Source organism: Pezoporus wallicus, unplaced genomic scaffold (assembly GCF_028554395.1).
Source record: "Pezoporus wallicus isolate ANWC-B61680 ecotype Strahan unplaced genomic scaffold, APGP_CSIRO_Pwel_v1 contig_8108, whole genome shotgun sequence".
Classification (NCBI taxonomy): Eukaryota; Metazoa; Chordata; class Aves; order Psittaciformes; family Psittacidae; genus Pezoporus; species Pezoporus wallicus.
In genome coordinates this window covers 2,612,135-2,637,395 of record NW_026638088.1, presented here as the reverse complement: position 1 = coordinate 2,637,395, position 25,261 = coordinate 2,612,135, and the positions used below count along the sequence as shown (strand labels likewise).

General features: G+C 52.7%; 1 protein-coding gene across 3 annotated transcripts; it reads left to right on the top strand.

Annotated features, from left to right (window-relative positions):
* Positions 1-382: 382 nt before the first annotated feature.
* On the top strand, positions 383-24,710 carry KANK4 (KN motif and ankyrin repeat domains 4). Of its 3 annotated transcripts, none has more exons than XM_057409341.1 (10): positions 383-494; positions 12,010-12,092; positions 13,549-15,447; positions 16,371-16,482; positions 17,807-18,037; positions 18,600-18,687; positions 19,077-19,296; positions 20,634-20,776; positions 22,047-22,247; positions 23,027-24,710. In XM_057409341.1, the coding sequence occupies exons 2-10, from the start codon at positions 12,077-12,079 to the stop codon at positions 23,126-23,128; spliced, it is 3,012 nt and encodes a 1,003-aa protein (XP_057265324.1). In that variant the 5' UTR covers positions 383-494; positions 12,010-12,076; the 3' UTR covers positions 23,129-24,710. The 3 variants fall into 3 exon arrangements, with proteins under 3 accessions (XP_057265324.1, XP_057265322.1, XP_057265323.1); XM_057409339.1 differs by having other exon boundaries at positions 384-494; positions 13,546-15,447; XM_057409340.1 differs by lacking the exon at positions 383-494 and adding an exon at positions 8,424-8,672 and having other exon boundaries at positions 13,546-15,447.
* The last annotated feature ends 551 nt before the right edge of the window (positions 24,711-25,261 follow it).

Sequence of the window (25,261 nt, the reverse complement as noted above, 5' to 3'; positions counted from 1 at the left end):
AGCCCCTCTCAATCTTTCTTGTCAATCCCCTTAAGGTATTGAAAGACCCCTATAAAGTCCTCCCATAATTTTCTTTACCTTTTCCACGCAGTCACACTAAGGTACAAGGGACCGATGGAAACCGGACGGTGTTGAGCAGCTGAGCCAGAGAACAGCTGGCACACAAACCCTACAAGTTCTGCAGCCTCAGCCCATCCCCACAGATTTCCCCTTCCCACTGCTCTTGATGTGCATCTGTGCAAACAGGATGAGCTGGAAAAGTATAAATAATGACATTAAAAAGGGCCCAGCACAATGCCGCAGTCATAAGAAAATCAAAACCAAAAACCCCATAAAACCCCAGTGGATTTCTGGCCTCCCACAGCCGCCGCTCCTCTTGGCTGCCGCTGACCCGCCCGCAGCCCATCCCCGCTGCCTCGGGCCCGCCCCGTCCCCAGGCACCGCCCGCAGGAGGCACTGGGGCCGCCGGTACCGCCGCGATTCGCCGCTCCCAGGTACGGCCGCTGCGACGGGGTGGGGGGGAACCGGGACAGGGACCGCGACCGGGCGGGGGGAGCCCGGGAGGAAGCCGGGGGGAAGAAGAGACCGTGGGACCGCTCCCCCCTTCCCTTCCCTTCCCGCTCTCGGGATTGCTCCGGAGCTGCTCGCGGGATGCTCCGGGAATGCTTGCGGGGTGCCAGGGCGATAGGCGGGGTGTGTGGCACTGCGCGCTCGGGGTGCTCCGGAGGATGCTCCAAGGGGATGCTTTAGAAGTGCTCAGGGATGCTCCGGAGTGAACGCCGGGAGTGCTCAGGGGATACCTGGGTGCGCTCTGAAGGGTGCGCCAAGGGTGCTCAGGGTGCCTGGCCCCTCAAGGGGCTGCCTGGTGGCAGCAGCAGCCCTGAACCACCCGGGACAGGAGCGTTCCCAGTGTAGCCTTGGGTGTGGGATGGAGGCGCAGAGCGAGACCGGACAGCGGGGAGAGGGCAGGAAGCCCTGGGACCCTTTTGGGATGCCCGGAGAGAGGGCAGGGAGGCTCCGAGCCCTGGTGAGGACCCCAGATGAGAGCAGGGAAGGGCCCCCAGGCCCCGGGCAACGCAGCGGAAGTCACCAGGATCCCAGAGCAGCCAGAGTTGCATTTAGCCTCAAAGCCCTACCGCAGACCTCCCCCCAGCCGTGAAGATGTGGTTCAGACAAGCTCCAGCCCAGCCTCCACTGCTGGGCACGGTCGCTCGCTTTTCCTCGCCGGCTTTCCAGCCATCCCGACACAGAAACTCCTGGCCCGGTAACGTTCCTGTCCCCAGCGATGTTTGTGCTCTGCAGAGCGAGGCCCGGCTGCGCTCCGGGTTTCTGCATCCTGAGGGGGCCGAGAGAGGGGCTGCTCCCGCGGCAGCGGGCGGAGGGATGAGATGAGCGGTGCCTCTGCCTCGCTCCGAGCAGCGCAGCTCTGCCGGGACCAGGCGTGCCCTGTGCAAGCGCTTTCATCATGTCCCAGGGTTCAGGCTGTGACTTCTCACACAGACGTGCAGGGCTCTGATGGCTCCAGGAGCAATCGGGGTGAGGGTGACCGGGCAGCTGCAGACCTGAGATCGGTGTAGAAGAGGCTGGGTGGTCCTTGAGGAGATGGGTGATGGCCAAGAGTGGGTTGGGTAAGCTCAGCTGCAGGTCTAAGTAAGTTCAGGGTGGAGGGTGTCATAACGTGGATGCTCTGGGTAGGATTGTTCACCGTGCAAAGGTGGAAGCAGGACTGTATTGCACAGGGTTATCTCGTTTTCCTCACAGCTATAGGATGTGACACCGCCAGGAAAGGTTTGTTTTGTCTAGAGGTTAAACCAGAAATTAATGTTTTAGCTGTGTGGCCCAAATGAAGGCAGTGAGCACCCAAAACCACTACATATGCAGGGTGAGGGTAGCAGCCACAGAGTGGTGGGGAAGCGCTGTGAAAAACACCAGCATTTCCCACCATGCCTTTTTCAGTCTTCCCGCTGTTTTGGGTTTGATTTGGGATGGATTAAATGGAAAAAGCTGATCTTCCAAATGATTCCCCAGATGATCAATGAGAGGAGGAGTCCGTAACCTTGGGTTTATGATTATCTGTTGCTTTGGCTGTAATATTAAATAGGTATATCTGCCGAAATGACAACGGCGTGATGAACGTGGCCAGGGAATCTGCGGTGAGCGGGATCAGTTGTTGGGTCATTAAAATAATCCTGGACCTGGAAGATAAGATGGGGAGGAGCCTGTTGCTGCTATGGGCTCTGTCGGTTTCCAAACCTCTTGTGAGCAGGAAAACCAGGCTCACATTCAGCTCCTTTGTGAAAAGCCCGGTTATAGAGAAGGTTCTGTCTCCCAGGTGCAGGAATCACCCCTCTTGTGCAGTGCTGGGGCTGCCCCGTTCCCTCAGGAGCTTTCCAATTTGGGGTCACAAAGTATCCCTTCATCCTCAGCTGACCAAAATACCCCCTTGAGATTTACTTGCTGCCGAGCAGGAGGGAGATGTCGCTTCCCATCCCTTGGTGTGGGTGCTTTTTAGGAGGGAGAGGTTTGGTCTCAAAGCACCCTTCACATCAGGAGCAGTCTGAGATGCTGTGGGATGGCCGGTACCAGATGAACACAAGCTCATTCACAAGCTCGTTGCTGATTCAGGTCCTTCCCTCTGTGGTTTTACAGCTGCCAAATATTCTGGAAGTCGCATGTTTACCATGGGGTGTTACACATCCGAGGCTGGGGATTGTCAGGGGAGCTTTGGGAGCAGCACCAAGGATGCACGAGGCCCCATTTGGTACAGAAACAAGTCAATATGGAAAGTTATTGTATTTTCCATTCGGTGCCTTGTATAACAGGGGTTATGTGACTGCCTTGCTGAGGAGCAGCAGCACACAGATTTTGGTCAATAAAGCCTTGATCCCACCTCAGGGGTGCAAAGGAGCCCGTGGCTTGGGGCTGAAATCCCGCACCATGCACGTTTGTAGACTGCCAGTACAAGGGGAGAGAGATGGGGAGGAACTGGCTGCAGAGAGCTCCTTCTTCAGCCCTATTTATTTTAGACCTCAGTGGAATTCCCGTTTCCGGCTCTGTGCCTCGGAAAGCCTCAGGTCCTGCCCATTCCAGGGTTTAAACAGCACGTGAAAAAGCACTTACTGTCATGGAATCCCAGACTGGTTTGGGTTGGAAGGGACCTTAAAGCTCACCCAGTTCCAACCCCTGACACGGGCAGGGACACCTTCCACTAGAGCAGCTTGCTCCAAGCCCCTGTGTCCAACTTGGCCTTGAACACTGCCAGGGATGGGGCAGCCGATTTCCTTGTCCATCAGGATTGAGCATGAATCTCAGTGCAAGTCAGCTGGAAATAAACCAACAACGTCCAACCTGAGCTTGGCCAAAAAGCTGGATGAAACCCCCCCATTGCCTAAACCCTCCCCATAAGCTGGGTGAGCAGGTGGGAATGCAGCCGCAGGGCTCCCAGCTCCTGGCATCCCTGTGGAAACCACTGTTGGAGGGGAAAGGCAGCATCTCCATCCCTTCCATGGTCCCGATCAACGTGGGGAGTGTTTTCATGTGGCCTGGAAAATAAATATTCCCGTCTGTGGAGGTTTTTAAACCTGCCATGAGTGTGATCAACCTGAGCCAGAGACTGATATAAAACGGCCTCGTGTCTCCATGGGGGACTGCAGTGGTTACCCAGGGAAGAGAAACATAGGACTGCAGAGAACAGAGCTTTCCTGGAAGCACCTGAAAATCCCACCTTCAGCAGAAGGGGACCTATGTTGACGATGGAACTGCTAACAGGGTCTGACAGGACAGACATCACATTGCCAGTTGGGTTTCACAACCACAGATGCACTTATTGCTGTTTTCCAGGCTGGCTGGGTTAGGAAGCCCTGTTTATGTGTTGGGGTTCCACAGACTGCGGTGTCTCATCTCTCAGCACCAAGGGGCTGGACGTGGCTCAGCACCTTTCCTTCCCTGTCCATCACATGCCTTGGCAAGCACCTGAGCTAAACTGGAAGAGCCTTTCCCAAGGAGCCGGAGCACCCTGGTTTGATGGGTCCCCTTCTGAAACCACCCAAAGGATCCTGGTTTTCCTTAGGAAATGGAAGATGTTTCCATTCCAGCTTGAGCCAAAGGTCCGGCTTTTGAGTGGGACGAGTGCAGGAGCCCCAACGATGCACCAAGCCCTGGCCAAGCCAAGAACAACCCCATTATCATAAAGCTGCTAGCGGTGTCTTTTGACCACATGGAAGTTACCCAGTATCATGGCAGCAAAGCTTGAGCTGTCCCAAGACCAAGGAGATGGAAACCAGCAGCTTGGAAGAGACCAGAAGCCAAAGGAGGGCTTCAGTAGTTCCCCCCAAACTCCAGGGATTGAGGCAAAAAGAGTGAACATTAGAAACGGGGCACTTGAGATTTTTATGTGCCTTCTGATTCATGGCTTCAGGTGGTTTTGTGATCGCCTGGCTCTGGGAAAGGAGACTCGAGGGAGAACGCAGCTGTTCCCAAGGCATGGGATAAAACCATGAGTATCGACCAAAGCTTCTATAACAGTGTGGCTGGAATGAGCTGAAGGTCAGTTGGAAAAGAGGTTATCAGAGGAGGGGGTGAATGTGATCGCTTTCCCCTCCCGGTGAGCCGTAAAAGAGGGGGAGAGTTTGGATATCCGATACCTCCAGATCTCGTCCTGACCCGTCTCTAATGGAAATGCTGGCAGGAAGCTCATGACATTTATTAAACAGCAATAAGCAGCTTTAATAAAATCAGGATCCACACAACTTTATTGCTGCCACTTGAAAAGATGCCTGAAATGGCTGGTTTAAGTACTGGCGGCTGCTGAGGGTTGCACACTTGAAAGCGATCGTCTGCTTTATTAAGTGGTGCTGTGTTAATGATACTGATTTGCTTCTGAAACACTGGTGAGGCTCCTCATGGCTCCAGGATGTTTCCCATGGGAGCAGCCCCTGGCTCCAGCCCCCTCTGCTGCTTCATGCACATCATCCTGCCCAGGGGCTGGGCTGCACCTCCAGAGCGTGAGCAGCAGCTCAGAGAGGGGATCCTGCCCCTCTGCTGCGCTATGGGGAGACCCCCCCTGCAGCTCTGATCCAGCTCTGGGGCAGCAGCACAAGAGGGACGTGGAGCTGTTGGAGCGAGTGCAGAGGAGGCCATGGAGATGCTGCGAGGGCTGGAGCAGCTCTGCTCTGGAGCCAGGCTGAGAGAGCTGGGCTGGGGCAGCCTGGAGAAGAGAAGGCTCCTGAAGGGGAGACCTGAGAGCAGCTCCAGTGCCTGAAGGGGCTGCAGGAAAGCTGGAGAGGGGCTTGGGACAAGGGCCTGTAGGGACAGGCCAAGGGGAATGGCTTTAAGCAGCCAGAGGGGAGGCTGAGATGAGCTCTTAGGCAGAAGCTCTTCCCTGTGAGGGTGCTGAGGCGCTGGCACAGGGTGCCCAGAGAAGCTGTGGCTGCCCCATCCCTGGCAGTGTTCAAGGCCAGGTTGGACACAGGGGCTTGGAGCAAGCTGCTCCAGTGGAAGGGGTCCCTGCCCGTGGCAGGGGTTGGAGCTGGAGGAGCTTTAAGGTCCCTTCCAACACAAACCAGGCTGGGATTCTGTGATTTTGCAGAGAGGATGATGGCTGGCAGAGAGTGCGAGGCCAGCCTGAACCTCTCCACGGGTGCAACCATGAGCTGATGGGTTGCAGAGGGAGCTCATGACTTTTCTCCCCACACCTTTTCACCTGTCACCTCTACCACCTCTGCTTGTCCCATGTAGCAACTGGTGTTGTATCCCCAAATCTCACCCTGCTCCGCTTCAGCACGTGCAGTCAGGTGGCACCAGCGTGGATCCAGCTTGCAAGGTTGCCTTTCTGGGTGCTGATGAGCTCATAGATGTGGGTTTCCTGGGCTCAGGCATCATCTGCTCTCCCCACTTCAGTTTCGGTTCTGCTCAGCTCTCTTCTGCCCCTTGGCAGTGACAGTTGTGATGCTGAATGCGCCCAGGAAGGCGGCTGATGGGCAGATCTCTTACAGCAGAACCAGTGTTTCCTCTCACCTTGGAAAACCTCATGACAGCTTCTTGCAAGGCAAACCGGGACCTTAAATGCTTTTATTTATGTGATCCCATGAAGCTTCCAAACTTCTTTTTTCCCCACGGAAGGAAACTCCTTCCCGTGCCTGTGCCAGCCGGCAGCCGATAAGAGCCCACCAGCGCGCAGCAGAGATCCCACCCGTGTCGATGTCCCTGGCACACTGGAAAGGGGTTATTTTTCTTCCTTTGCACTGAAAACAGCAATCTGTACAACAAATATTCCCCGAGAGCCTGTATTTATTCCTGGTATGTCCACTTGCAATAATAGCTCTGCTGGCTGTTGTGCAATAGAGCAGACCGCCTGGATGGAGCAGGTTTGGTTTGGGTAGTAACCCTTTGGGTACCGAGGGTGAGCTCCATTTGTGGGTCCATGTGGTGGAGGGGAGTAGGGGGTGATGGGTGAAATCCAAACATGCTGTTTGGGAGGCCTAGAGCCTGGGGAAGAGAAGGCTCAGATGAGACCCAGTAACAGCCTTCCAATACCTAAAGGGGCTGCAAGATGTCTCTTGCATCCCTGGCAGTGCTCAAGGACACAGGGGCTTGGAGCAAGCTGCTCTAGTGGAAGGTGTCCCTGCCCGTGGCAAGGGGTTGGAGCTGGAGGAGCTTTAAGCTCCCTTCCAACACAAACCAGTCTGGGATTCTGATTCTGCCTGGGGAGAGGAAGGGGGGCAGCTGGTCTGCCCATGTGGGCATCCAAGTGGTGGCCATTGTGGGCACAGTCAGGGACCGCTGTGTTGGCTTTCAAGCCGCTTTGTGGCCGTCTGCTTCCTCTCATCCATGGGAGCAAAATCCCCCCTGACAGCTGTGGAGCACAATGTAAAACAGCAGCGATTTTAGGCCATGACCTCAGTTCTCACGCTCGTGGGATGATCTCAGGCCGTGGCCAGGTGAAACGTTTCCCCATTTCCCACCCTGCGCTGGCCCCATAGGGCAGTGCTATGAGAAGCAGTCATAGACCCATCAAACACCAACCCGTAATTAATTGACTTCCACGTTTTGACTCCATCCATCCACAGCTCCCGATTAAAAGCTTATTTCAGGGCACGCAGACTTCAAGCCCTCCTTCAGGCCTGCGGGGATTAAATCTGGGAAAAACTGTGGGTCTTATGTATGTAATTGCATTAGAGAAATGCTCCAAAGAAAAGCTTCCTGCTAGGTTTTCCCAGTGGGAAAACGAAACAACTCTTTTTGACTTGCTTTACAATCAGTGCTACATAGAAACGTGCGTGTTTATCCCATCGTGCCGCTCTGCCTAGAGAACATAGTGCAGAACAGGCCCAGGAAAGATGCACCCGTGGAACTAAACCAGAGGAATTCAACAGAAAATCAGCCAGCGTGCTCTTGGGTTCAGCTTGAACCCCGAGCTTGTCACTCCTTGTGAGGGCAGAAAGCCATCGGCGCCGAGTCACAGCGCTGTGGGCTGGGGTGGGATGCTGGAGCCGCGTGGGAAAGGCAGCGTTTGGGAAAGGCTGCCGGAATGGTGTGTGTGTGTGTGTGTGTGTGTGTGTGTCATTTTTCATTCCTCGGATAAGAAATTAACCCCTCCGTGCCCTGGGGAGCGCTGGCAAGGGGAGCGCTGCTGCTCCTCTGCGGGCTCAGGCTCTTTCCCTTCCTGCAAAGGCAAAACTTCTCTGTTTCTCTTCAGCCTTCACCCACTGAAGTTACCTTCAGCAGTGGCAGGAGCGCGGTGAGCCTGGGGGGGTGCCAGCAGCTCCGTTCTGCACACGGGGTGACGGAAGTGGGGCTTTTCCCCTGCTAACAGGAGCAGTTTGGCTCTGCTGCTTGTTGAGCAGTGGGAGCCGTGCTGCTGCTGCTCTGTGACACGAGTCCCCGGTGAGAGCCCCCAGGTCCCAGCGGGATGCTTCCACTTCTCGGGATACTCTTTTCCACCCTGGAAGAGGCTCACGGTGGGGGTGTGGGGAGCTGCACAGTGTCTGAACCCTTCTACCTTTGCTAGCATGAAGCTGTTGCAAGTTCAGTGCAGAGATTGAGGGGTTTTACCCTTGTTGCCAGCCTGGGGGTGCAATAATCCAGGATGCCCTATAGGAACAGGGGTGCAGGGGCTTGGGATGGGCGCTCTGCCCATTGCTGAGCTGCATGCCAGGAATACCCTGCCCGAAATCACACCTCTATGAGCTTCTCCCTGCCTGCAGTGTGAAGTTTGCATCGATACCCCACTGCAAAGGGCTGGAGGATTCTATACGGAGAGTCCCACAGGAGTCCAGGGGCTCCTTATCCCATCACAACAGCATCCCGGCACGGCACAGTGGGTCAGGCATCCTCTGCCTGCGCCATGGTTACGCACGGCCGCGTTCCCGCCGTCACCCTGTCCTGGTCAGCATCTCGGTGGACGGATGGGCGTGACGTGAGGGTCCGGAGCTGCGGGGAGAAGGGAAAAGCATTGAGGGGCTGTTTTCTGCTCCGTGCACGGGAACGGGGCTTCGGGAGGATCAGGTGAGGACGCTGAGACCTTCTGCAGCATCTACTGAAGGTGCCGCCTTTTAAGCACAGCAGCCACTCGCGTTTCCTTGGGAGAGGCGCTCCGCAGAATAACTAATGGGATCAGCCCGGGAGGGTGCAGCATGCGGAGGGCGAGCTCCGGCTGCAGCCTGCAGCATCAGGTATAGTAAGAGCCGTGGTGTGAATAAGTGACCGTCTTCTCCATAGCCCTTCCTGAGGAGGGAGGGAGGCAGCCGGTGACAGCCCAAGCAGCGCTCCGCGGTTTGTGTTCTATGGAGAGAGACACCGGTGCTCTGAAAAGTAACTCAGTTTATGCAGTGGGCTCCAGCTGTCCTCGGAAAGGTCGTGCGAGAGCGATGGGGCTAAGCTCGATCGGAAAATGAATCCCTCTTTTTGTGCCTCTTGTGTTTAAACTTGCATTCGCTTCCTGAGCAAGGTCACTGCTCAGTGACCAACTTTCCAACAACTGGAAAAGGCATGCTTGCTGCTCCCAGCCCTTCACTGCCGGCTCTTGGCATGGGAAAAGATGCTTTTGAGGGAGGCAAGCGCTTCTGCTCCCCGATGGGCTTCCAGGTGGAAGGTAACAGGACAGGATGCTTTCTAACGGTAGTTTCTCCTCTCACTCATGAAGTGCTAAAGCCGTTGCTGCAGTGCAGGAGAACACAACAGCAGAGCTCAGAAAAAATGTGTGTTACAGCTAATGAGACTGTGCTAATGTGCTGCTCAGCAGGGATGAATTATCTTCTTATTTATAGCCACAGGGTTAACCGTTTCCTATTTCAAATTGCTAGCGAGATGCTCTGGGAGAATGAAAATCATATATACTTGTCTTTGTGGTTAATCTGTTCTTTGTATCTTCTGGGGTGTAATGGTTTGTTCTTTATTTCTTCTGGGGCGTGATATTTGTTCTTTATATCTTCTGGGGTGGAATGGTGCTCTCCTTTCTGCTGGCTGGGATGGATGGGGGAGCAGGCAGACACTTACATTGCCTGGCAAGTTGGACAGAGAGAAACAGGGGTTAAACGTGCCTGTAAAGAGCCAGTGTTTGAGACAAGGCTAGTTAAAAAGGCAGTACATTGTCCCTGCAAATGGGCTGCCCCAGGGAATAAAACCACTTCACTCTGTGCTGTTGCCTTCTCATATTTGGCTTCTTGTTTTCCTTCTGTGTTTACTTATTCCTGCCTTGAGAAAAGCAACGGAATTCAACTCCGGATTAATCTTCCCCACAGACTTCCTGTGTAGTAAAGGTAGCAATCAGCAATGCTGTGCACGTGGGGATGTCGCCTGCCTGGAGAGGAAAATCAGTGTTCTTCAGTTGTATTCGATAGAGGAAAACTTATCAACTATAGAACCCGACAGAAGGTCAGGCTGACAGGATTGTGACCCACCTAAAAGTGCTCCCCTGCCCTGAGCTGTGGGCTGGACACTGGGTGCACAGCTTCTTCTGGCAGATCACTTCCTATTTTTTATATCATCCTTATTAGGGACAGGCGTTGGAGAGCAGCCATGGGGTCCAAAGAGCCGTGGTTTTTGGCTCTAATCCATCCCCCCCCCATGCCTGAGCTGCCCCAGGGGGGAGAAGGGAACATCTGCAAGCTGGTATGCAGCATCCTTTTACGAGGTGATTTCGAAGTAGATTGGTCAAAAGAGGAAAGTTGGAATATCAATTTGGGCTGCAGAGCTGGGACCCAGCCAGCTCATAAATGAACCAAGTAGATGCAGTTATCTAGGTGTTGAAAAGCATCCTATCAACTGGCTTTCCCAAAACCCCCTCTAAACAAATGACCTAGAAGAGTGAAGTGGAGCTGGTCAGCCTTTAGCTGGGGTCTGTGGTCGACTGTAATCAGGAAGGTAAGAGAAAGAACCAACAATTGAACAAGAGGTTAGCGTTTGTTTTGGCATCTGCTGCTTGTTGGCAGGAGGAGACAGAAGAAATTGCCCTTTATAGATACGCAGTTAATTGGAGAGCACATCAGGGGGCTGCTGGTCAAGGTGTTTCAGAAGCTCACATGGCGTTGGATGGGCATCAGCGTTGCCATCTGGCTGTAGAGCATCGAGGAGGCACCAGTCGCGGTATGGATGTTTGGATGGTCTTGGGTTGGGACCTTTGCAACTTTCCATCAGGGCTATACACTGACAATAAACATGTCTGCCTGATTGACAGAACTAATGGTTTCTTTAAAAAGTTTCATTCTTTCAAACTATCTCTCCTATGATAACAATACAGCAGGATTTGACTTTATTCTCCTGATGCTCTTTGTAGTTAGACCAAGAAAGTGCTTCTAGAAGAGAGTGACAGCAGTGCTGCTATACTGTCTGTATCTTATCTGTACTTCAGAACCATTTATCTTATCATGGCCACAAGAAGAAAGATGAGTTTCATAATGCAAAAATACGGGGCAAAAGGAGAATTTAGAAGCTGCAGAATGGAGAAGAAGAGCAAAACAGAGCTGCTCCTGTGATAGTGAATGAGCCAGAGGTCTCGAGAGATGGCTCTGCTGAGGGATGCTGCACAAGAGAAAATGGAAAGGGTTAGGGATAGGGTTAGGGAAATAGGAAATCCACCTCACTGATGCTGGATAAGTACAGCGCCAGGTAAAGTGAGGAGTAAAGGCTGGCTGAGCCCCTTCGTAGGGAGCTCTGGAAGCATGGTCAGGTGCTCAAGCCCTCAGGAAATACTGCAGCAGAAACTGAATTCAGGCTCTGATGGTTTGGTCAATGAGGTGAGAGCCAGTGCTTGGCACAGGCTTTGTGCTGCTTGGTCCTACCCCTGGGACTCTCGCATTGCTCAGGGATGCACTGGACAAGCAGTGGTGGACTTCCAAGCGGCTGTGGGATCATCTGCGACCCGGAATCAAATTAGGTACTTGAAGGAAAATCCTAAACGAGAAGCCTACGGGCCAGGAAAGATGTGGAGCTCACGGTGTACCTGATCTGAAAGCCATTTGGCTGTGGTTTAGTGCAATTTGGTGAGGTCCTCATAACAGGATGGATGTGCGCTGAAGTAATGGCTTTCATTTGAACAAACTTCACCATCAATTTTGAATCTTTGGTTGTTGTGGATTTAGAAAATGAAAAGGTGTCAAACCAGTAATTTCTGTGTATAGCTGATATCCCTTGCTGTTGCCAGAGATACTCTGCTGGATTTATCCAGCTTACAGGAGTCAATGAAGAGTCCTTGTGCCATCTATCTCAAGCTCAGTAGAAATTACCCCAAATATCTTGTCTCTTCTCATTTGCAGTCAAACCATCTGTAGCACAGGGGATGTTTTATAAGACCTGGCTACCTGGGATGTGTCTATGAAGCACAAGTTGTTGCCACGGGGAAAGGAGCTATTGATTTAAGCAGCTTGAAAGCGCTTAGCAGACAGTCCGGGTGCGTAATGTGGGAAAGAAGAGGGGGGGGGGGCTATGAAGAGGTGTAAGGCTTTAAGGGGAGATTAAGTTCAGATGATTGATCTTTATTTTAAATTAGAAGTATCTGTTTCTTGTCTCAAGGGTGAAGAGACTCATCTGCCCTAGCTTGTCAGAAGATGCTTAAGTGACAGCCCGAACAGACCACACCATGGAGAAGACCGATGGTATGGAAGCTACAGGATGTTTGTTTGCTCATTTGTTTCTTGAAAAGAAACCCAACCAAGGCCTGAAGTAATTTCCTTACCAGAAATACTGTAAATAACCTGTTTTCTATAGATAGGTGGTAGAGCCAGGAGATGGAAAATGCATCATTCATGTATTATGCAGACTTCCTAAACCGCAGCAAAAACATGGCCACAGCTCTCAGTTCAGCATGCATTTGTCCTCCTGTCCTCTGCAGTGTGTAGGACAGATCTCTGCTCCCACCATAGAATGGCTTGGGTTGGAAAGGGCCTTAAGGACCATGCAGTTCCAACCCCCTGCCATGGGTAGGGACGCCTCACCTTAGGCCATGTCACCCAAGGCTCTGTCTGTCGGGGCTTTGCTCTTGTGCTGTTTACCCTACGTGATGTTTTCCCTCTGTTGTTCCTCTGACTCTCAGGTGCTGCTTCCCATCAGAAAGGAGTCTGCATCTCAGTGATGCTCTGTGCCGAGCAGCACCAAAACCCTGCCAAATTCTCCTGGCCCACATGCAGGTGCTGCACCAGGATGGAAACATTGAACCCCGTGAAACCTGGTTTCTCTTGGTCGAGCAGCTCATCCTCACTGGGCACAGCTCCTTTAGTCAGAGGTGCAAACCAGCCCAAACCACTGTGATTTGAGAGATTTGCTACATAAGAACAAGCAATAATACAGGGGTTTTACTATTTAGACCTCCAAATTTGGGGGCTGTGAATTAATAGAGGCTGGATGTGATGATATGAAGTTGTATTAAGCCAGGAGCCGAGCTACTGGAGCCGTGTGCTTGCCTGCAGTGGCTGCATGGACAAACTGTCACGCATTCCGTGGTGATTTTCCTCAATTAAAAGCTGTGCCGGGTGCCGTGCAGCCGGTCACCTTGGGAAGCACGTGTTTCGCATGGATGCAGCTCTCTAAAGCAGCCCTGGCTGGTGCTGTCTGCGTCCAGCCTCTGCCCGGTGCTGTATCCATCAATCCCAAAGCATAATTTGTGAGCTGGTGTTTGCAGATGAAGCAGTGTGATGGTTTTCCTGCTTGCTGTGCACTACTTAGGAAAGTGAAACCCAAACCAAAAAGCCTTAAAAGCTGCAGTTGTCACAGCTTGTTTCCACCTTCTGTTTTTGAGCCGGGTTTGTTAGACATCAGGTAGCTTTTTATCCTTACACAGACACGTAGCTCTGTCTGCAAATCCTGCTGTTTGCTTAATTGCCAATTAGAGCTGTGATCTCAGCAACATTCCAGCTTCTTCAGTGCGACAATTACCTGGTTCACCTCTAGAAAACAGGATCATACCTTTGAGTGTGTTGCTTGAGCTTCACCCCGAGCCTCCACCTGCCTGAAACGGAGATGAAAAAGCCATAAAACTCTAAACATTTACTTTTAGTTCATGTTTTTGCTGCCATCAGAATTCCCCATCTCTCTGTTTTTGGGTTGTTTCAGCAGCCAGCCAGGCACCCAAACCCGATGGGGAGAAGGAGCAGCCCCGCAGCCTGCCTTACTCCGTGGAGACGCCGTATGGCTTTCACTTGGACCTGGACTTCCTGAAGTACGTGGACGACATCGAGAAAGGGAACACCATCAGGAGGGTCCACATCCACCGCAGAGCCAAGCAGCCGAAATTCAGCACCCTGCCCCGAAACTTCAGCCTGCCCGAGAACGGCTCCCGGGGATGCGCGCCTGCCCCCAGCAAGAGCTGGACCGCCGCCGCCTTCCCGCAGCGAAAGGCATCGCTGGGGGCAGAGGAAACCCTCCATCCCCTCCTGCCCAACGAGGGAGCCCTGCCTGCACCCGATGAGCCCAGTTACCGGAGGAAAGCCCTTCTGGCAGAGACGCGGCAGCAGGCGGAGATGGGGAGGCAGGAGGGTGAGCTCCAGAGCCGGCCGCAGCTCCTGCGAGCCTCCAGCATGCCCACTGCACTGCTGCCCAGCCAGCCAGGGGAGCCCAGGCTGCCCTCGCCCCTCCAGCCACCTCCCCAGCACTGCCTTGCGCAGAGCGGCTCTGAAGGTGCTATTCACACTGGCTCTGACAGCACCGTGTTACATCTCCCACTGGGAATGAGCGTGGAGCGGGATGTCTCCTTGGGGCAGCCCAGTGGAGGCAGCCCGGGGCTGGTGCAGCTGCAGCCCCCGTGGCAGCATCCTGCGGCGTCACCGCAGCTGCAGGTGGTGATGGAGAGTGGAGGTGAGGAAGGCGATGCTGCCAATGCCAGCGGTCGCTCCGCCTTGGCTGGGGGTGAAGCAGCATCACCCGCTGCCCTCCAGCTCGCAGAGGAGAGCACGAACCCTGGGGAAGGGGAGTTGAGCGTGAGTGAAATCGCTCTGAACGTGCTGAAGAAGGCTGAGGAGGGAAGTGTTTTGGCTGGAGAGAGCAAGGAGAGCCGTGATCCTCAGCCTTGCGATGCTGGGGATGCCGGCGGGGTTGCTGCGCTGAAGCAGCAGATTGCTGCTCTGGAGGAGCAGCTGGGCAAGAAGAAAGAAGAGCTCGAGCAGGTCAGGGCAGTGCTGCAGCAGCAGGATCATGAGATCAAGGAGAAGGAGAAGAGCATTCAGTTCCTGAGCAGCTCCAAAGCTCAGCTGGAGGAGAAGCTGAGCCGCGAAAACAGCAGAGAGGCCGAGTCACCATCCAGGCGGAGCGGTGGGGCTCTGCAGTGCTCCGATGCTGCGGTGAACACCGACCTCTGGCAGGTAACTGTTGCCAAGCAAGCCCATGATAAAGGCATCAATGTCAATATCCCGGTCTCCACCAGATCCATAGGATGCAGCGCCCACAGAGCAGACAACATGAACACACAGGCGATGGAGCTGGGTGCTTGGAGAGATCAGGGACTGGCTCACACCGGTGTCAGTGGACGTTGTGAAGCCAACATCGAGGCTGGACCTCATGCACCGTGCTTCACCCCGCTGCAGATTGATGAGCACCTCGGTGACAACAATCAGAACCACAGGAATAGCTACGATACCCAGAGCCTCGCTGCTCACGCCGGGGCTGCAGAAAGCTATCGAGGAGCAAGGATGGGCTCAAAGGCAGGTGAAAACAAGGGCGGCTTTGGAGAAGATAAACCTCGGGATGGGCTGGAAGAGGAAGATTCCCCGGACCACGAGGATCTCCCTGCAGTTGACCCCATTGGCCAATATGTAAAAAAGATCCAGGAGCTGTTGCAGGAGCAGTGGCTGTGCTTGGAGCATGGCTACCCCGAGCTGGCGAGCGCTATTAAGCAGCCGGCTTCCAAGCTGAGCTCCATCCAGAACCAGTTGGTTAACTCCTTAAACTCGTTGCTGTCTGCCTACTCTACGCGAGGGCCTGCGGACAAGGAGAATTCGAACACCCACTATCAACAGTTGGGTAAATAATACTGGCATAGGTTTCAACGTGTACAGGCCAAATATCTTCCTATTTATTCAAGTGTTGAGCGGGGGTGATGCTGTGGTATAATTAATATCAGCCTGATCAGAAGTAGCCTCTCCAAAACATGTATGAGAAAGGGAAATCTCTGCACATCATAAGCTATGTGATCTTGAAATAAGCAAACAAAACGATGTAGGAGCTGGTAAGGCTGTGGCTCGGTTACGCACAGGATCAGCTTCCAGAAGTGGCCATTCTTGTGGCCACTTCCATCAAACAACCACTCTTCTTAATTGGATTAGATTTGTAAGAATGTGGGACTCCTGCTCACCTGGGGTAAATCAACATGGGCTTCACCAGAACCAAAACCAATCCAAGCTACATGAGCTGGGAAAAGCCCCGCTCCCGTTCATCCAAAGTAATTTTAGCTTATATGATGATGAGGATCCAAAACCAAAGGCTGCCTGTTCATTGAGGGCTGTGGAGGGCCTTGAAGATAGATGTGACCTATTACTTATAAGCAATATGTAGTGAGACTGTTCAAAGTCCGATGGAAAGACTCATCCATGTAGTATTATAGGAGATTTCCCATACATTAGTATATTGGAAAACATACAAAAGAAAACATTATTACAAAAGTAAAACCTACTTATATTCATAGGATACATATATAATTCCCAGTCACTTCCTTCCTATTCCCTGCCACTTGGAATTGTTTCAGACCCATATTTTAAAGGTGGGAGGGCAGGTTCAGGTTGTGGCCAGGTGCATCCGTAGTTTTGCAAGGCACAGGAAGAATCTCATAAGATGAAGTAAGAAGCTTATGGTTATGACCTGTAGTTTGTTGCTAGAGGCTGGGAATAATTACTGATCATTATGGCACATCTGCTTAATTAATCTATGAATATTTTGTATTTTGCTAGAAACTTCTCCAACCACAAGTCTTAAATCCATCATGAAAAAGAAAGGTTATGGTTTCCATGCGGGAGGCAATGGGACCAAAAAGAATCTTCAGTTTGTTGGGGTAAATGGTGGGTAAGCATCCGTCCAGAAGCTAAAACTGCCTTTTGACATGTAATGTCTTCTGTATCGCTGGAGAAGTCATTCTTCTTTTCCCCTCTTTCCCCCTCCAAACCTCTTGATTAAAAGGCCATTTGAAATGGAGCCTCTTTTCTCCCTTCTTTAATCCAGCACTGATAACCTGTAAGTAACCCTGTAGAAAGGATGTTGGTGTTTTCAGAGCAGAGAGGGACACCTGGGGCACTGACACTCTCTGCACACCCATCTTGTGGGGCCTCATCCAAAACCCAGCTGGGTCCATGGGAAGTTTCCCACTGCCTTTGGTGGGTTTTGGAGGAGGTCAGCATTGCCTGGATGGACACACTGCCACTAACCTGCCTCCACGCTCCAGTGACAGCCAGCACAGCTTGGTTCAGGGGCCAAAAAAGACTATTTCAGTAAAGAAGGAATTACCTCATGGTGAAGGACACCTGTATTTTAGGTTGTGCTCCAACACCCTGTGTATGCAGTGTCTAACACTCTTTGGCCTTTGAGCTACCTATATGTGTGCTGTAGGTACATCTCTAAGAGCAGCATTGGCGCATGTACTGAGGAGCACGTGTGCTGGCATGAAGAGGGCAGGACATATTTCACTGTCCCTTCACTGTGCAAACGGATACGTGTGCAAGTTTGGATGCTGGTTCCTGCTGACATACGCTTCTTTGGTGTCCCAGCTCAATGGCTACTGCCCTTGGGTTCATCAGGTATTGCTCATGTTGTGTAGAGCTTCTTCCAAAAGTCGCTGAAACTGGTACAACTTGTAGCGAGTAGAGGAATCTCATCCAGTTTGGGATCCCTTGGAGTGAAATGTTGGGTCTCATGGAAGATGCTATTGTTACTAACACATTCGGACACCCAGAAGAGAAGTCTCTCTAGTGGAGCTGCTCAAATGGTGGACTGAAGTCTGTGCTGGAGCTGCAAGCACAGTTTTTGACCAGCAGTCCATGTTTCCTATGGCTTCCCATCAGCGTGCCAGCAGCTCCCAGCAAGGAGAAGGCACACAGCCCTTGCCTGGCCATGCTGGAACTTGTGCAATGGACATCCCTCCAAACCAACTGAGTAGTCTCTGAAGTAACCTTGCCTGCTTCTGATTAACTGCTTCTATCACGCTCCTGCTGGCTTAAGAAGGCAATAAAAGACTAACCCCAAGTTTGGCTGTGGCTCTAATCCTCTAACTTGTGCATCGCTCTGGGCTTCATCCAAGGCCCATTGGAGTCAGTGGGTGTCTTCAATGAGTCCTGGTCGGGCCCTGTGGTTGCGGATGGGGAAGGAGTGAATAACATGTGGTGTCCTCAAATAGCTATGAGACGACTTCAAGCGAAGACACGAGTTGTGAAGACAGCCCATCGGAATGCGACGTGGAGAGTGAGATGGAGAGGAGAGCTGAGGACTTGGAGCCCACTCAGGGGAAAGCTGAAGGTGAAACCAAAGGGGCTTCATCCGGGACCTCCTCGCAGGGGAGATGTGAGGACTGTGACCTGCAGGAGCCGTTGGCAGAAGCAGCCCCTTGCAAGGAGCACAAGGATGACAGGTAATCAAAACCAGACAGTGACTGTGCTCTCCATCATGGTCCTGCAGCCACAGGATGCACAGCACTGCATTCAGTCACTCATATAGGCTGGGGGCAGAGCTGCATCTGCTGGGTGGAAAGGCAGCTGCTGACCTGTAGACATGGGAAGAAGCTTTAAAGAGCTAAATACTTTTTGGGTTACTACAGAATCTAATGGGGATTGATTCAGGCACCATGCATCACTGTGGAAAACACGGAGTGAGTCATATCTGGGGAGAATTAGCTCATTTCTCCCCTCTCATGTTAAAGCTTCACAGTAAAGTTCTTTGCAGATTCAGGAATAAGGGTTTTTTCCCACTTGAACTTGCAACGAAGTTGACCATACAGATCTGGACTTAAACACTTGTTTAAGTGCTTAACTTTGTACCTAAAATCTGCATCAAGTCAGCGGGACAGCTTGTGTCCATGAAGTTAAGCACTTAAAGAAGAGTTGAACATACTCTGTTCTGAACTGCATGTTCTCCTTCCTGCTTCCATGCGAGTTCTGTCCCATGATGGACTTACTAAAGTATTTTCCCTGTAGGTGCAAACCCTCTGAAGATTTCCTTGCCGACTGCCAGCTGCTCAGCAAGCACCTCTCCGAAATCAGCACCACAAGTGACAAGCATCTGGTATGGATATTTTTCAACCCCATTTCAGATGTGGCTCCTACATTTAATGGATAGGAGAATCCCGATGGCACTTTGCAGACTGCCCTGCAGTGCCTGGAGAGCTCTGTGAGGAGAGGGGGATGAAACGGCCTCTGAGTCAGTTTTAGAATAGCCAAAAAAGAAAGGAAAATGGGGGAAAAAAAAGGGAGATGGATGCTTTCTGTGCTTACTCATTGGAGTTACCACAGGAAATTCCTTTCCCCCTTAAGCTACAGCAGCAATCACAAACCCACAAGCTAAACCCTGGCTGGGCAATGCCAGAGCAGAGGATGAAGCAGCGCAGGGCGAGGAGATGGGGCTGGTGTTCCGGGTGAGTACCCCAGGTATAACACAGACCTCGGTGTTTGCAGCGGCACGTCCTGAGCTCCATCAGCCAGGAGTGGTTCCGGGTGTCGAGCCACAAGTCCTCCAGCCCCGAGGTGCTCACAGCCTACCTGGAGGCACTGGGAGCCATGGACCCGCAGCTCCTGGAGGTGGTGGTGAACCTGGCCGACAGGAACGGCAACACGGCTCTTCACTACAGCGTGTCCCACTCCAACTTCCCCATAGCAGAGCTCCTGCTGGACACAGGTAGGAGCAGCCACTGCTCAGCCATGGCTTTTGTGCGTATGGAAGTGACTTTATGTTGTGCCAGCGGGCGCAGCCTCACAGGGGATGACCACGGAGTGCAGAGCCAGGTCCATCAACAGTCCCACACATGGCAAGCAGTGAATGAGGTCCAGGGTCCTTCCAGGAGCAAAAGGAAATGGGACAGAGGTGGGACTGGGGACCAACTACAACCTATTTGCAAGGGAGTCATCCAGTAGAGAAGCATGGTGCCAATGTCCATCCAGGAGACAAATGTAGGTCCACGGTCCACCCAAGGGACAAGTGAAGGGACGAGGTCCATCCAAGATACAAGCATGGAGAGAAGGTCCACCAGGCAAACAAGGTTGGAGATCAGCCATGGGTGAGGGTCTCAGCTGAAGCTCCTCAGGGACATTAAGGCTCATTGGTGCCCTCAGAGCCCTGTTATATGTGGGCTTTGCAGTGGGGATGGTTCAGGGTCTTTGTGGCCAAGGGGAATGGGGTGGCTCTGCAGCTTCTTGCAGCAGCAAATGCCACATCATGGAGCAGGAGGAGCAGACCCCTGAGAGCCTAACAGCCCCCCAGTGCCCAGGAAAGCTCCACGTTAACCTATTGAACTTCCAGCTCTTGTTGCAAAGAAAGAGAACGTCTCAGCTGAGCTTGTATGGGGGGAAACGCGCAGGAGCTCTGACAGAATGGAGGCACTTTGGCCTTTTCTCATGGGCCAGACAATCTGTTAAATGTTCGGGAAATGGCACATTTCCATTCACATCTATAACCCGATTGTTGCCGCAGCCATGCGCGGAGCTGTGCCCGTTTGTCCCCTTCTGCTGCGGGGTGCCAGCAGTGGCTGGGTCCCGGGACGGGGCTGGACCCAAGCCCTCACCCATTAGACACAGCTCGTCCCTTGTGGTGAGCTGGAAATAGGCTCTTTGAGGTGAAAAGTGACTGAAAGAGGGCCAGGATGGGTTCGCACTGCCTGTTGGGTGATGGTCACCTTTCTGCTGCTCTCTTCCTGCAAGAGCTGAAGCAAACAGCCCACAGCACGTGCCCAAGGCAGTGGTTGTCCCCCCTCCTTTTTCCTTTTGGTTACGGTCTTCCCAGTTAATTGAGTTGATCCCAGCAATTGTAATTAACTGCAGCAATGCGTAGCACCAAGAGCCGTTCGGTGCTGTGCTCACAAGACTGGATGCTTAACACAGATCAACCTCATTCCTGTATGATCATGGAATCTCCTGTTTCTGGGAATATAAGATGCCCCAAAGTTGTATCTCCCTTTGCTCCCCCTTCCCTCCGTTCATCACGGGGCTGATCCTTCCCCTCCATGGTGCATCCCGCAGGCGTGTGCCGCCTGGACCTGCAGAACCGCGCTGGCTACACCGCGGTGATGCTCACCCCGCTGGCGGCTGCTGAGACGGGCGAGGACATGGAGGTGGTGATGAAGCTGCTGAAGGAGGGAGATGTCAACCTGAGAGCGGCCCAGGTGCGTGCCCGTGGGTCTGCTTCCCTTGAACCCCAAGGGTGGGATCGTGCCATGGGTGCAGGGCAGCCAGCCTGCAGTGGGCAAGAGCATCCACAAAGTGAGACTCCTGCTGAGCTCGTAGCCTCTTGCATTGCAGCCATCACTGCGTGATGCCAACTGAGGCTGCGGCAGCATCACGTCCCCATGGAGATCTTGGGGGGTGGCAGTGGGATGTAATTCGTGTTCCTCACACTGAGCGTGCAGCATCAGGCTGAGGCTCAGCAGTAGACATTGGGCTGGAGCTGCTGCTTGCCACAAGTTACAAAAGCCACCTCAGCTGAATTGCAGCATGGCCACCAACCAGCAGCTCCCTGCAAGGGGACGTGAGGGCTGGGTGCAATGAGGAGACTAAAGGAAGGCAGAAAGTGTGGGGAGACATCTTTTCTGACCTAAGAAATCAGAGGCAATGCAGGGAAGTGGTGCATGGGGGACCCGGTGTACAAGATCCCCAGGTTTGCTGGTGAGCTCTCACTTCATCACTCACAGTTTGGTCTCGGAGATGACAAAGACCTCACCCAGCTCCTCTAGCAAACAGCTGTAAAAGTTGGTCTGGACCCAAGCTGGACTGCACAGGAGGGTTGGGGCACCCACATTTGGGGGCTGCTGGGAGCCAGGAAGTTTGGCCATGATGGTGCAAAGACCCTCCGCATGGTAATGGTGCAAGTGAGCAGATATCTTGCAATGCATGCTGAAGATCCCCAGTATTATTTAATATTAACAAGCAATTATAATATTAATTATTATATATGTAGTATATATGTGTTCACCCTGGAGAAGAGAAGGCTCCTTAAGGGAATACTTTATAATAGTCTTCCAGCACCTAAGGGGGGCCTACAAGAAACCTGGAGAGGAGCTTTGGACAAGGGCCTGTAGGGACAGGCCAAGGGGAATGGCTTTAACCTGCCAGAGGGGAGACTGAGATGAGCTCTTAGGCAGAAGCTCTTCCCTGTGAGGGTGCTGAGGCGCTGGCACAGGGTGCCCAGAGAAGCTGTGGCTGCCCCATCCCTGGCAGTGTTCAAGGCCAGGTTGGACACAGGGGCTTGGAGCAAGCTGCTCTAGTGGAAGGTGTCCCTGCCCGTGGCAGGGGTTGGAGCTGGAGGAGCTTTAAGGTCCCTTCCAACCCAAACCATTCCAGGACTCCATGATTATTATTATTCTATATAACTGAATGAGCAGGACTGCAGCAGGCCGGTGGGTCTGCGGTGTTCATCTTCTCCTTGTGTGGCTGCAGGGAGGCCAGACGGCCCTGATGCTGGGGGTGAGCCACGAGCGGGACGACATGGTGCGAGCCCTGCTGTCCTGCCAGGCTGATGTCAACCTGCAGGACGAGGAGGGGACAACAGCCCTGATGGTGGCCTGTCGGCAGGGCAACACCGACATCGTCAGGCTCCTGTTGGCCCAGCCCGGCTGCCAGGTCGCACTGACAGACAAGGTGAGGCTGTCCCATTCACAACCTCATCTAAACCAGGCAGGGAAAGCTCATGCAGGATAATGACTTGCAGGCAGTAATCCCCGAGTGGTTGTTTTTAAGGGAAGAAGTGCAGCTTTAGTCCACTTTCTAACCAGGGGACCACTTTTAGGGGAGTACCCTGGTATTGGTGCTTGCTGCTGATGGGGTGGCTGCAGCAGCATCCTGCATCTCAGCCAAAGCCTGGGCAGAAGCACTGGGGGGAAGAGCCCAACCCAGTGTAAACCTAAAGAAACAGGTGAAATCCTGGACATGTGGAATCAGCAGAGCTTCACTTCCAAAACGTAAGCAGCAGCTAACTGTCCCTGACAGCTGCGAACAGATCCTTACCTAAGGTGGATATACAAGATGGGATGCTGGTCTGGAAGCAGCATGGCCAGCCGAGCTGGTGGAAACCTGCATGGGCACAATGCTGCATTTATAGTTATGCAATTATCTTCTAATTAAACTACAGTTTGTTCTAAGACCTGTGGGGCAGCACAGGGACCAGGAGAAGGCAGAGCTGGGATGCATTTTGTGTGCTTGAGGTTAAGTCCCAAAACACCGTGGGGATGTGCAAGGGCAGGTTGGATGGAATTGGAGCAAGCTGCTCTAGTGGAAGGTGTCCCTGCCCGTGGCAGGGGCAGGTTGTAAAGAGCCTCTCTTTGTAGTGAAGAAGTGGAGGTGATTGAGGGTGGGTTCTGGGGTGTCGGGGTGAGAGGCAGGGTTTGGGTGTTAATGCCTTGTCCGGCTCCCCCCCGCAGGGCGGTAACTCAGCGCTGTCCCTGGCCCAGCGCGCTGCCCATGCGGACATCGCCGCCCTCCTGCGTGCCCACAGCGAGCAGAGCCCGTCCCTCTCTGTGTGACCCAGCGGGGAGAAGAAGCCGGGACAGGGAGTGGGGATCAAACAGCTCCTTCTTGTCACAGCCCTGCTGCTCGCCGCGGCGGCCAGGGCCAACACGGCAGGTACAGGGCCATGAACCCTGTCCGTTATCTGCGTACGCTCCCCGTGTCTAATTCTCCTCATTAAGCCAGCTTACACACCCTAATCTATGCACATTGCCACAAATGACTCCAAGCTCTCCTGCTCGCTTCTCCCTGTATATATTTGGCAGGTGAGCGGCCTAAATGAAGGCGAAAAGCACATTAGAAGAGCAATACTTAGTCTTTTGTAACCTTAGATTATGGTTGTCCCTTTAATCGACTACTTAACTGCATCTCATTTAACTTGTAAGTTTGTGTCCTAATATTTATTATTAGCTCTTCTGTACGCAGTGGCAGGCAGTGATTATTCAGTATATGTAACAACAAACACAAGCTGGATGGATTATGTAAAGTATAAAATCCTATTTATGTTTGCCTATGTGGGTCTGATGTAAGAATTAAAAATTAATGCTCTAGGAAAATATTTGAGCAGGCCAGACCCAAACACACAGACATTGTTTTGCCTGTGTTTGGAATTACCATATGGCTCTTCTTCTTCCTAATTAAGTTGGAGCTAACGGGGAAGCGCAGCCCATTGACATGCACCGTGCATCGGCACACGCGATGCTCCGGCACAGCGGGGCGGATGCGGGTATCCCAGGCACGGCACTAGGTCACAACACATCCCTGTCCCAGGATGTGTTAATGTCATCCAAGAGTTTTGTGGGATGACTTTGCTGGCAGATGCCTTCTGGGCAAGGATCTGCTCTCTGCTTCCCTTGTGCTCAACTTGCAGACACCCAAACTCCTCCTCCCATGTAAAGCCGTGCTGTGATTCAGCTGCTGGAGTTGGCTGGTACCAGGGCCTCCTCCACCACAGTGTCAGTCCAGCATCACCTCTGATCATACACAGGGCAGGGGTCTTCTTTCTTCAATCCCTCCTCACAAAGGAGGGAGAGGAGGGATCAGGCTCCACTTTTCCAGACATGTTTATACTGTCATTAAGTCTCTGTGTATTGGGAAATGCCATTTCATGAGGCTGTGCTGCTTCAGGAGCCAGTGGATGCTCTCCATAGGCTGTGGCAGACCTGGACGCCACCACCAGTACACCCTCATACGCCCAGCTCTACCTGCCATCACTAAAAGCACATCTCCCTTCTAAGCTAATTGCTGGTTTTTGTTACTAAGCAGAAGTTAATCCTGGACTGCTTTGGTTGGTTGTATGTCAGCTCACATCGTGATGGAGTCTCTCGAGCTGCCTTTTCTCCTTCCCTTGTTTTGCAAAGCCATTGCGAGAGCCCCTGTCCTCACACACTGCTAACACTGCCTTGCAGGGAGCAGAGGACAGCCCCTGCCCTCTTTTTTTCCCATGGAAATCTGCCATCTGCTCTGTTTTCTTCCCTTTCTTCATGTTTTCAGTCAGAAGCATTCACTATCTCAATTCTCTGTCCATCTTTTTGTATAACTCTACCCCAAAATGCAGTTACCTTCTTTATGCAGAAATAAACTCGAGTTAAACCTTTACCTGTGTTTGCTCCTGTGCCTGTCCCCATCACTGAGGTGCTCTCCTGGTGCGAGGCAACAGGGATGCTCTGATGCACAGAGAGACAGACCCCTAACAGCATCAGAGCAGGGGGGATGCTCTGATGGACAGGGAAGGCCAGCCCTCGGCCCATGGTGACTGCACATACCTGCACAACATTAAATGAGTCATTGTTAAGGTGCTTCTCCAGATTGGTGACCCCCTGCTCAGGTTCTAACCCCAGTTTGCTGGGTGCTGAGCACTGAGCACCCAGCACCAGCATGAGCACCCATTGCATCGCTGCTACCAACAAAAAGAGCCACAATGCCATGCTGTGACAATCTGCACTGGGGTTTTTCCCCAACAACAGCTCTGGAACCAGAGGAATGTCACTGACTCGCTGCTTCCCAGAGGGAGCAGAACTTTCTGGCTTCAACAGAATACATGTGGGAGATTCGCTCCTACGGATCAGGATGGCTTTGGGAAGCGCCCGCCTCCTCCTGCCTGCGGGATCCCTTGGGATATGCAGCTCACCACAGTGCAGTTTGGGGAT

Bases quoted from the DNA above. Each gene is read 5' to 3' on its own strand.
- KANK4 (XM_057409339.1), top strand. The intron at 18,688-19,076 runs GTATGGATATTT...CGGTGTTTGCAG, and splicing joins CCACAAGTGACAAGCATCTG to CGGCACGTCCTGAGCTCCAT. The intron at 22,248-23,026 runs GTGAGGCTGTCC...TCCCCCCCGCAG, and splicing joins AGGTCGCACTGACAGACAAG to GGCGGTAACTCAGCGCTGTC.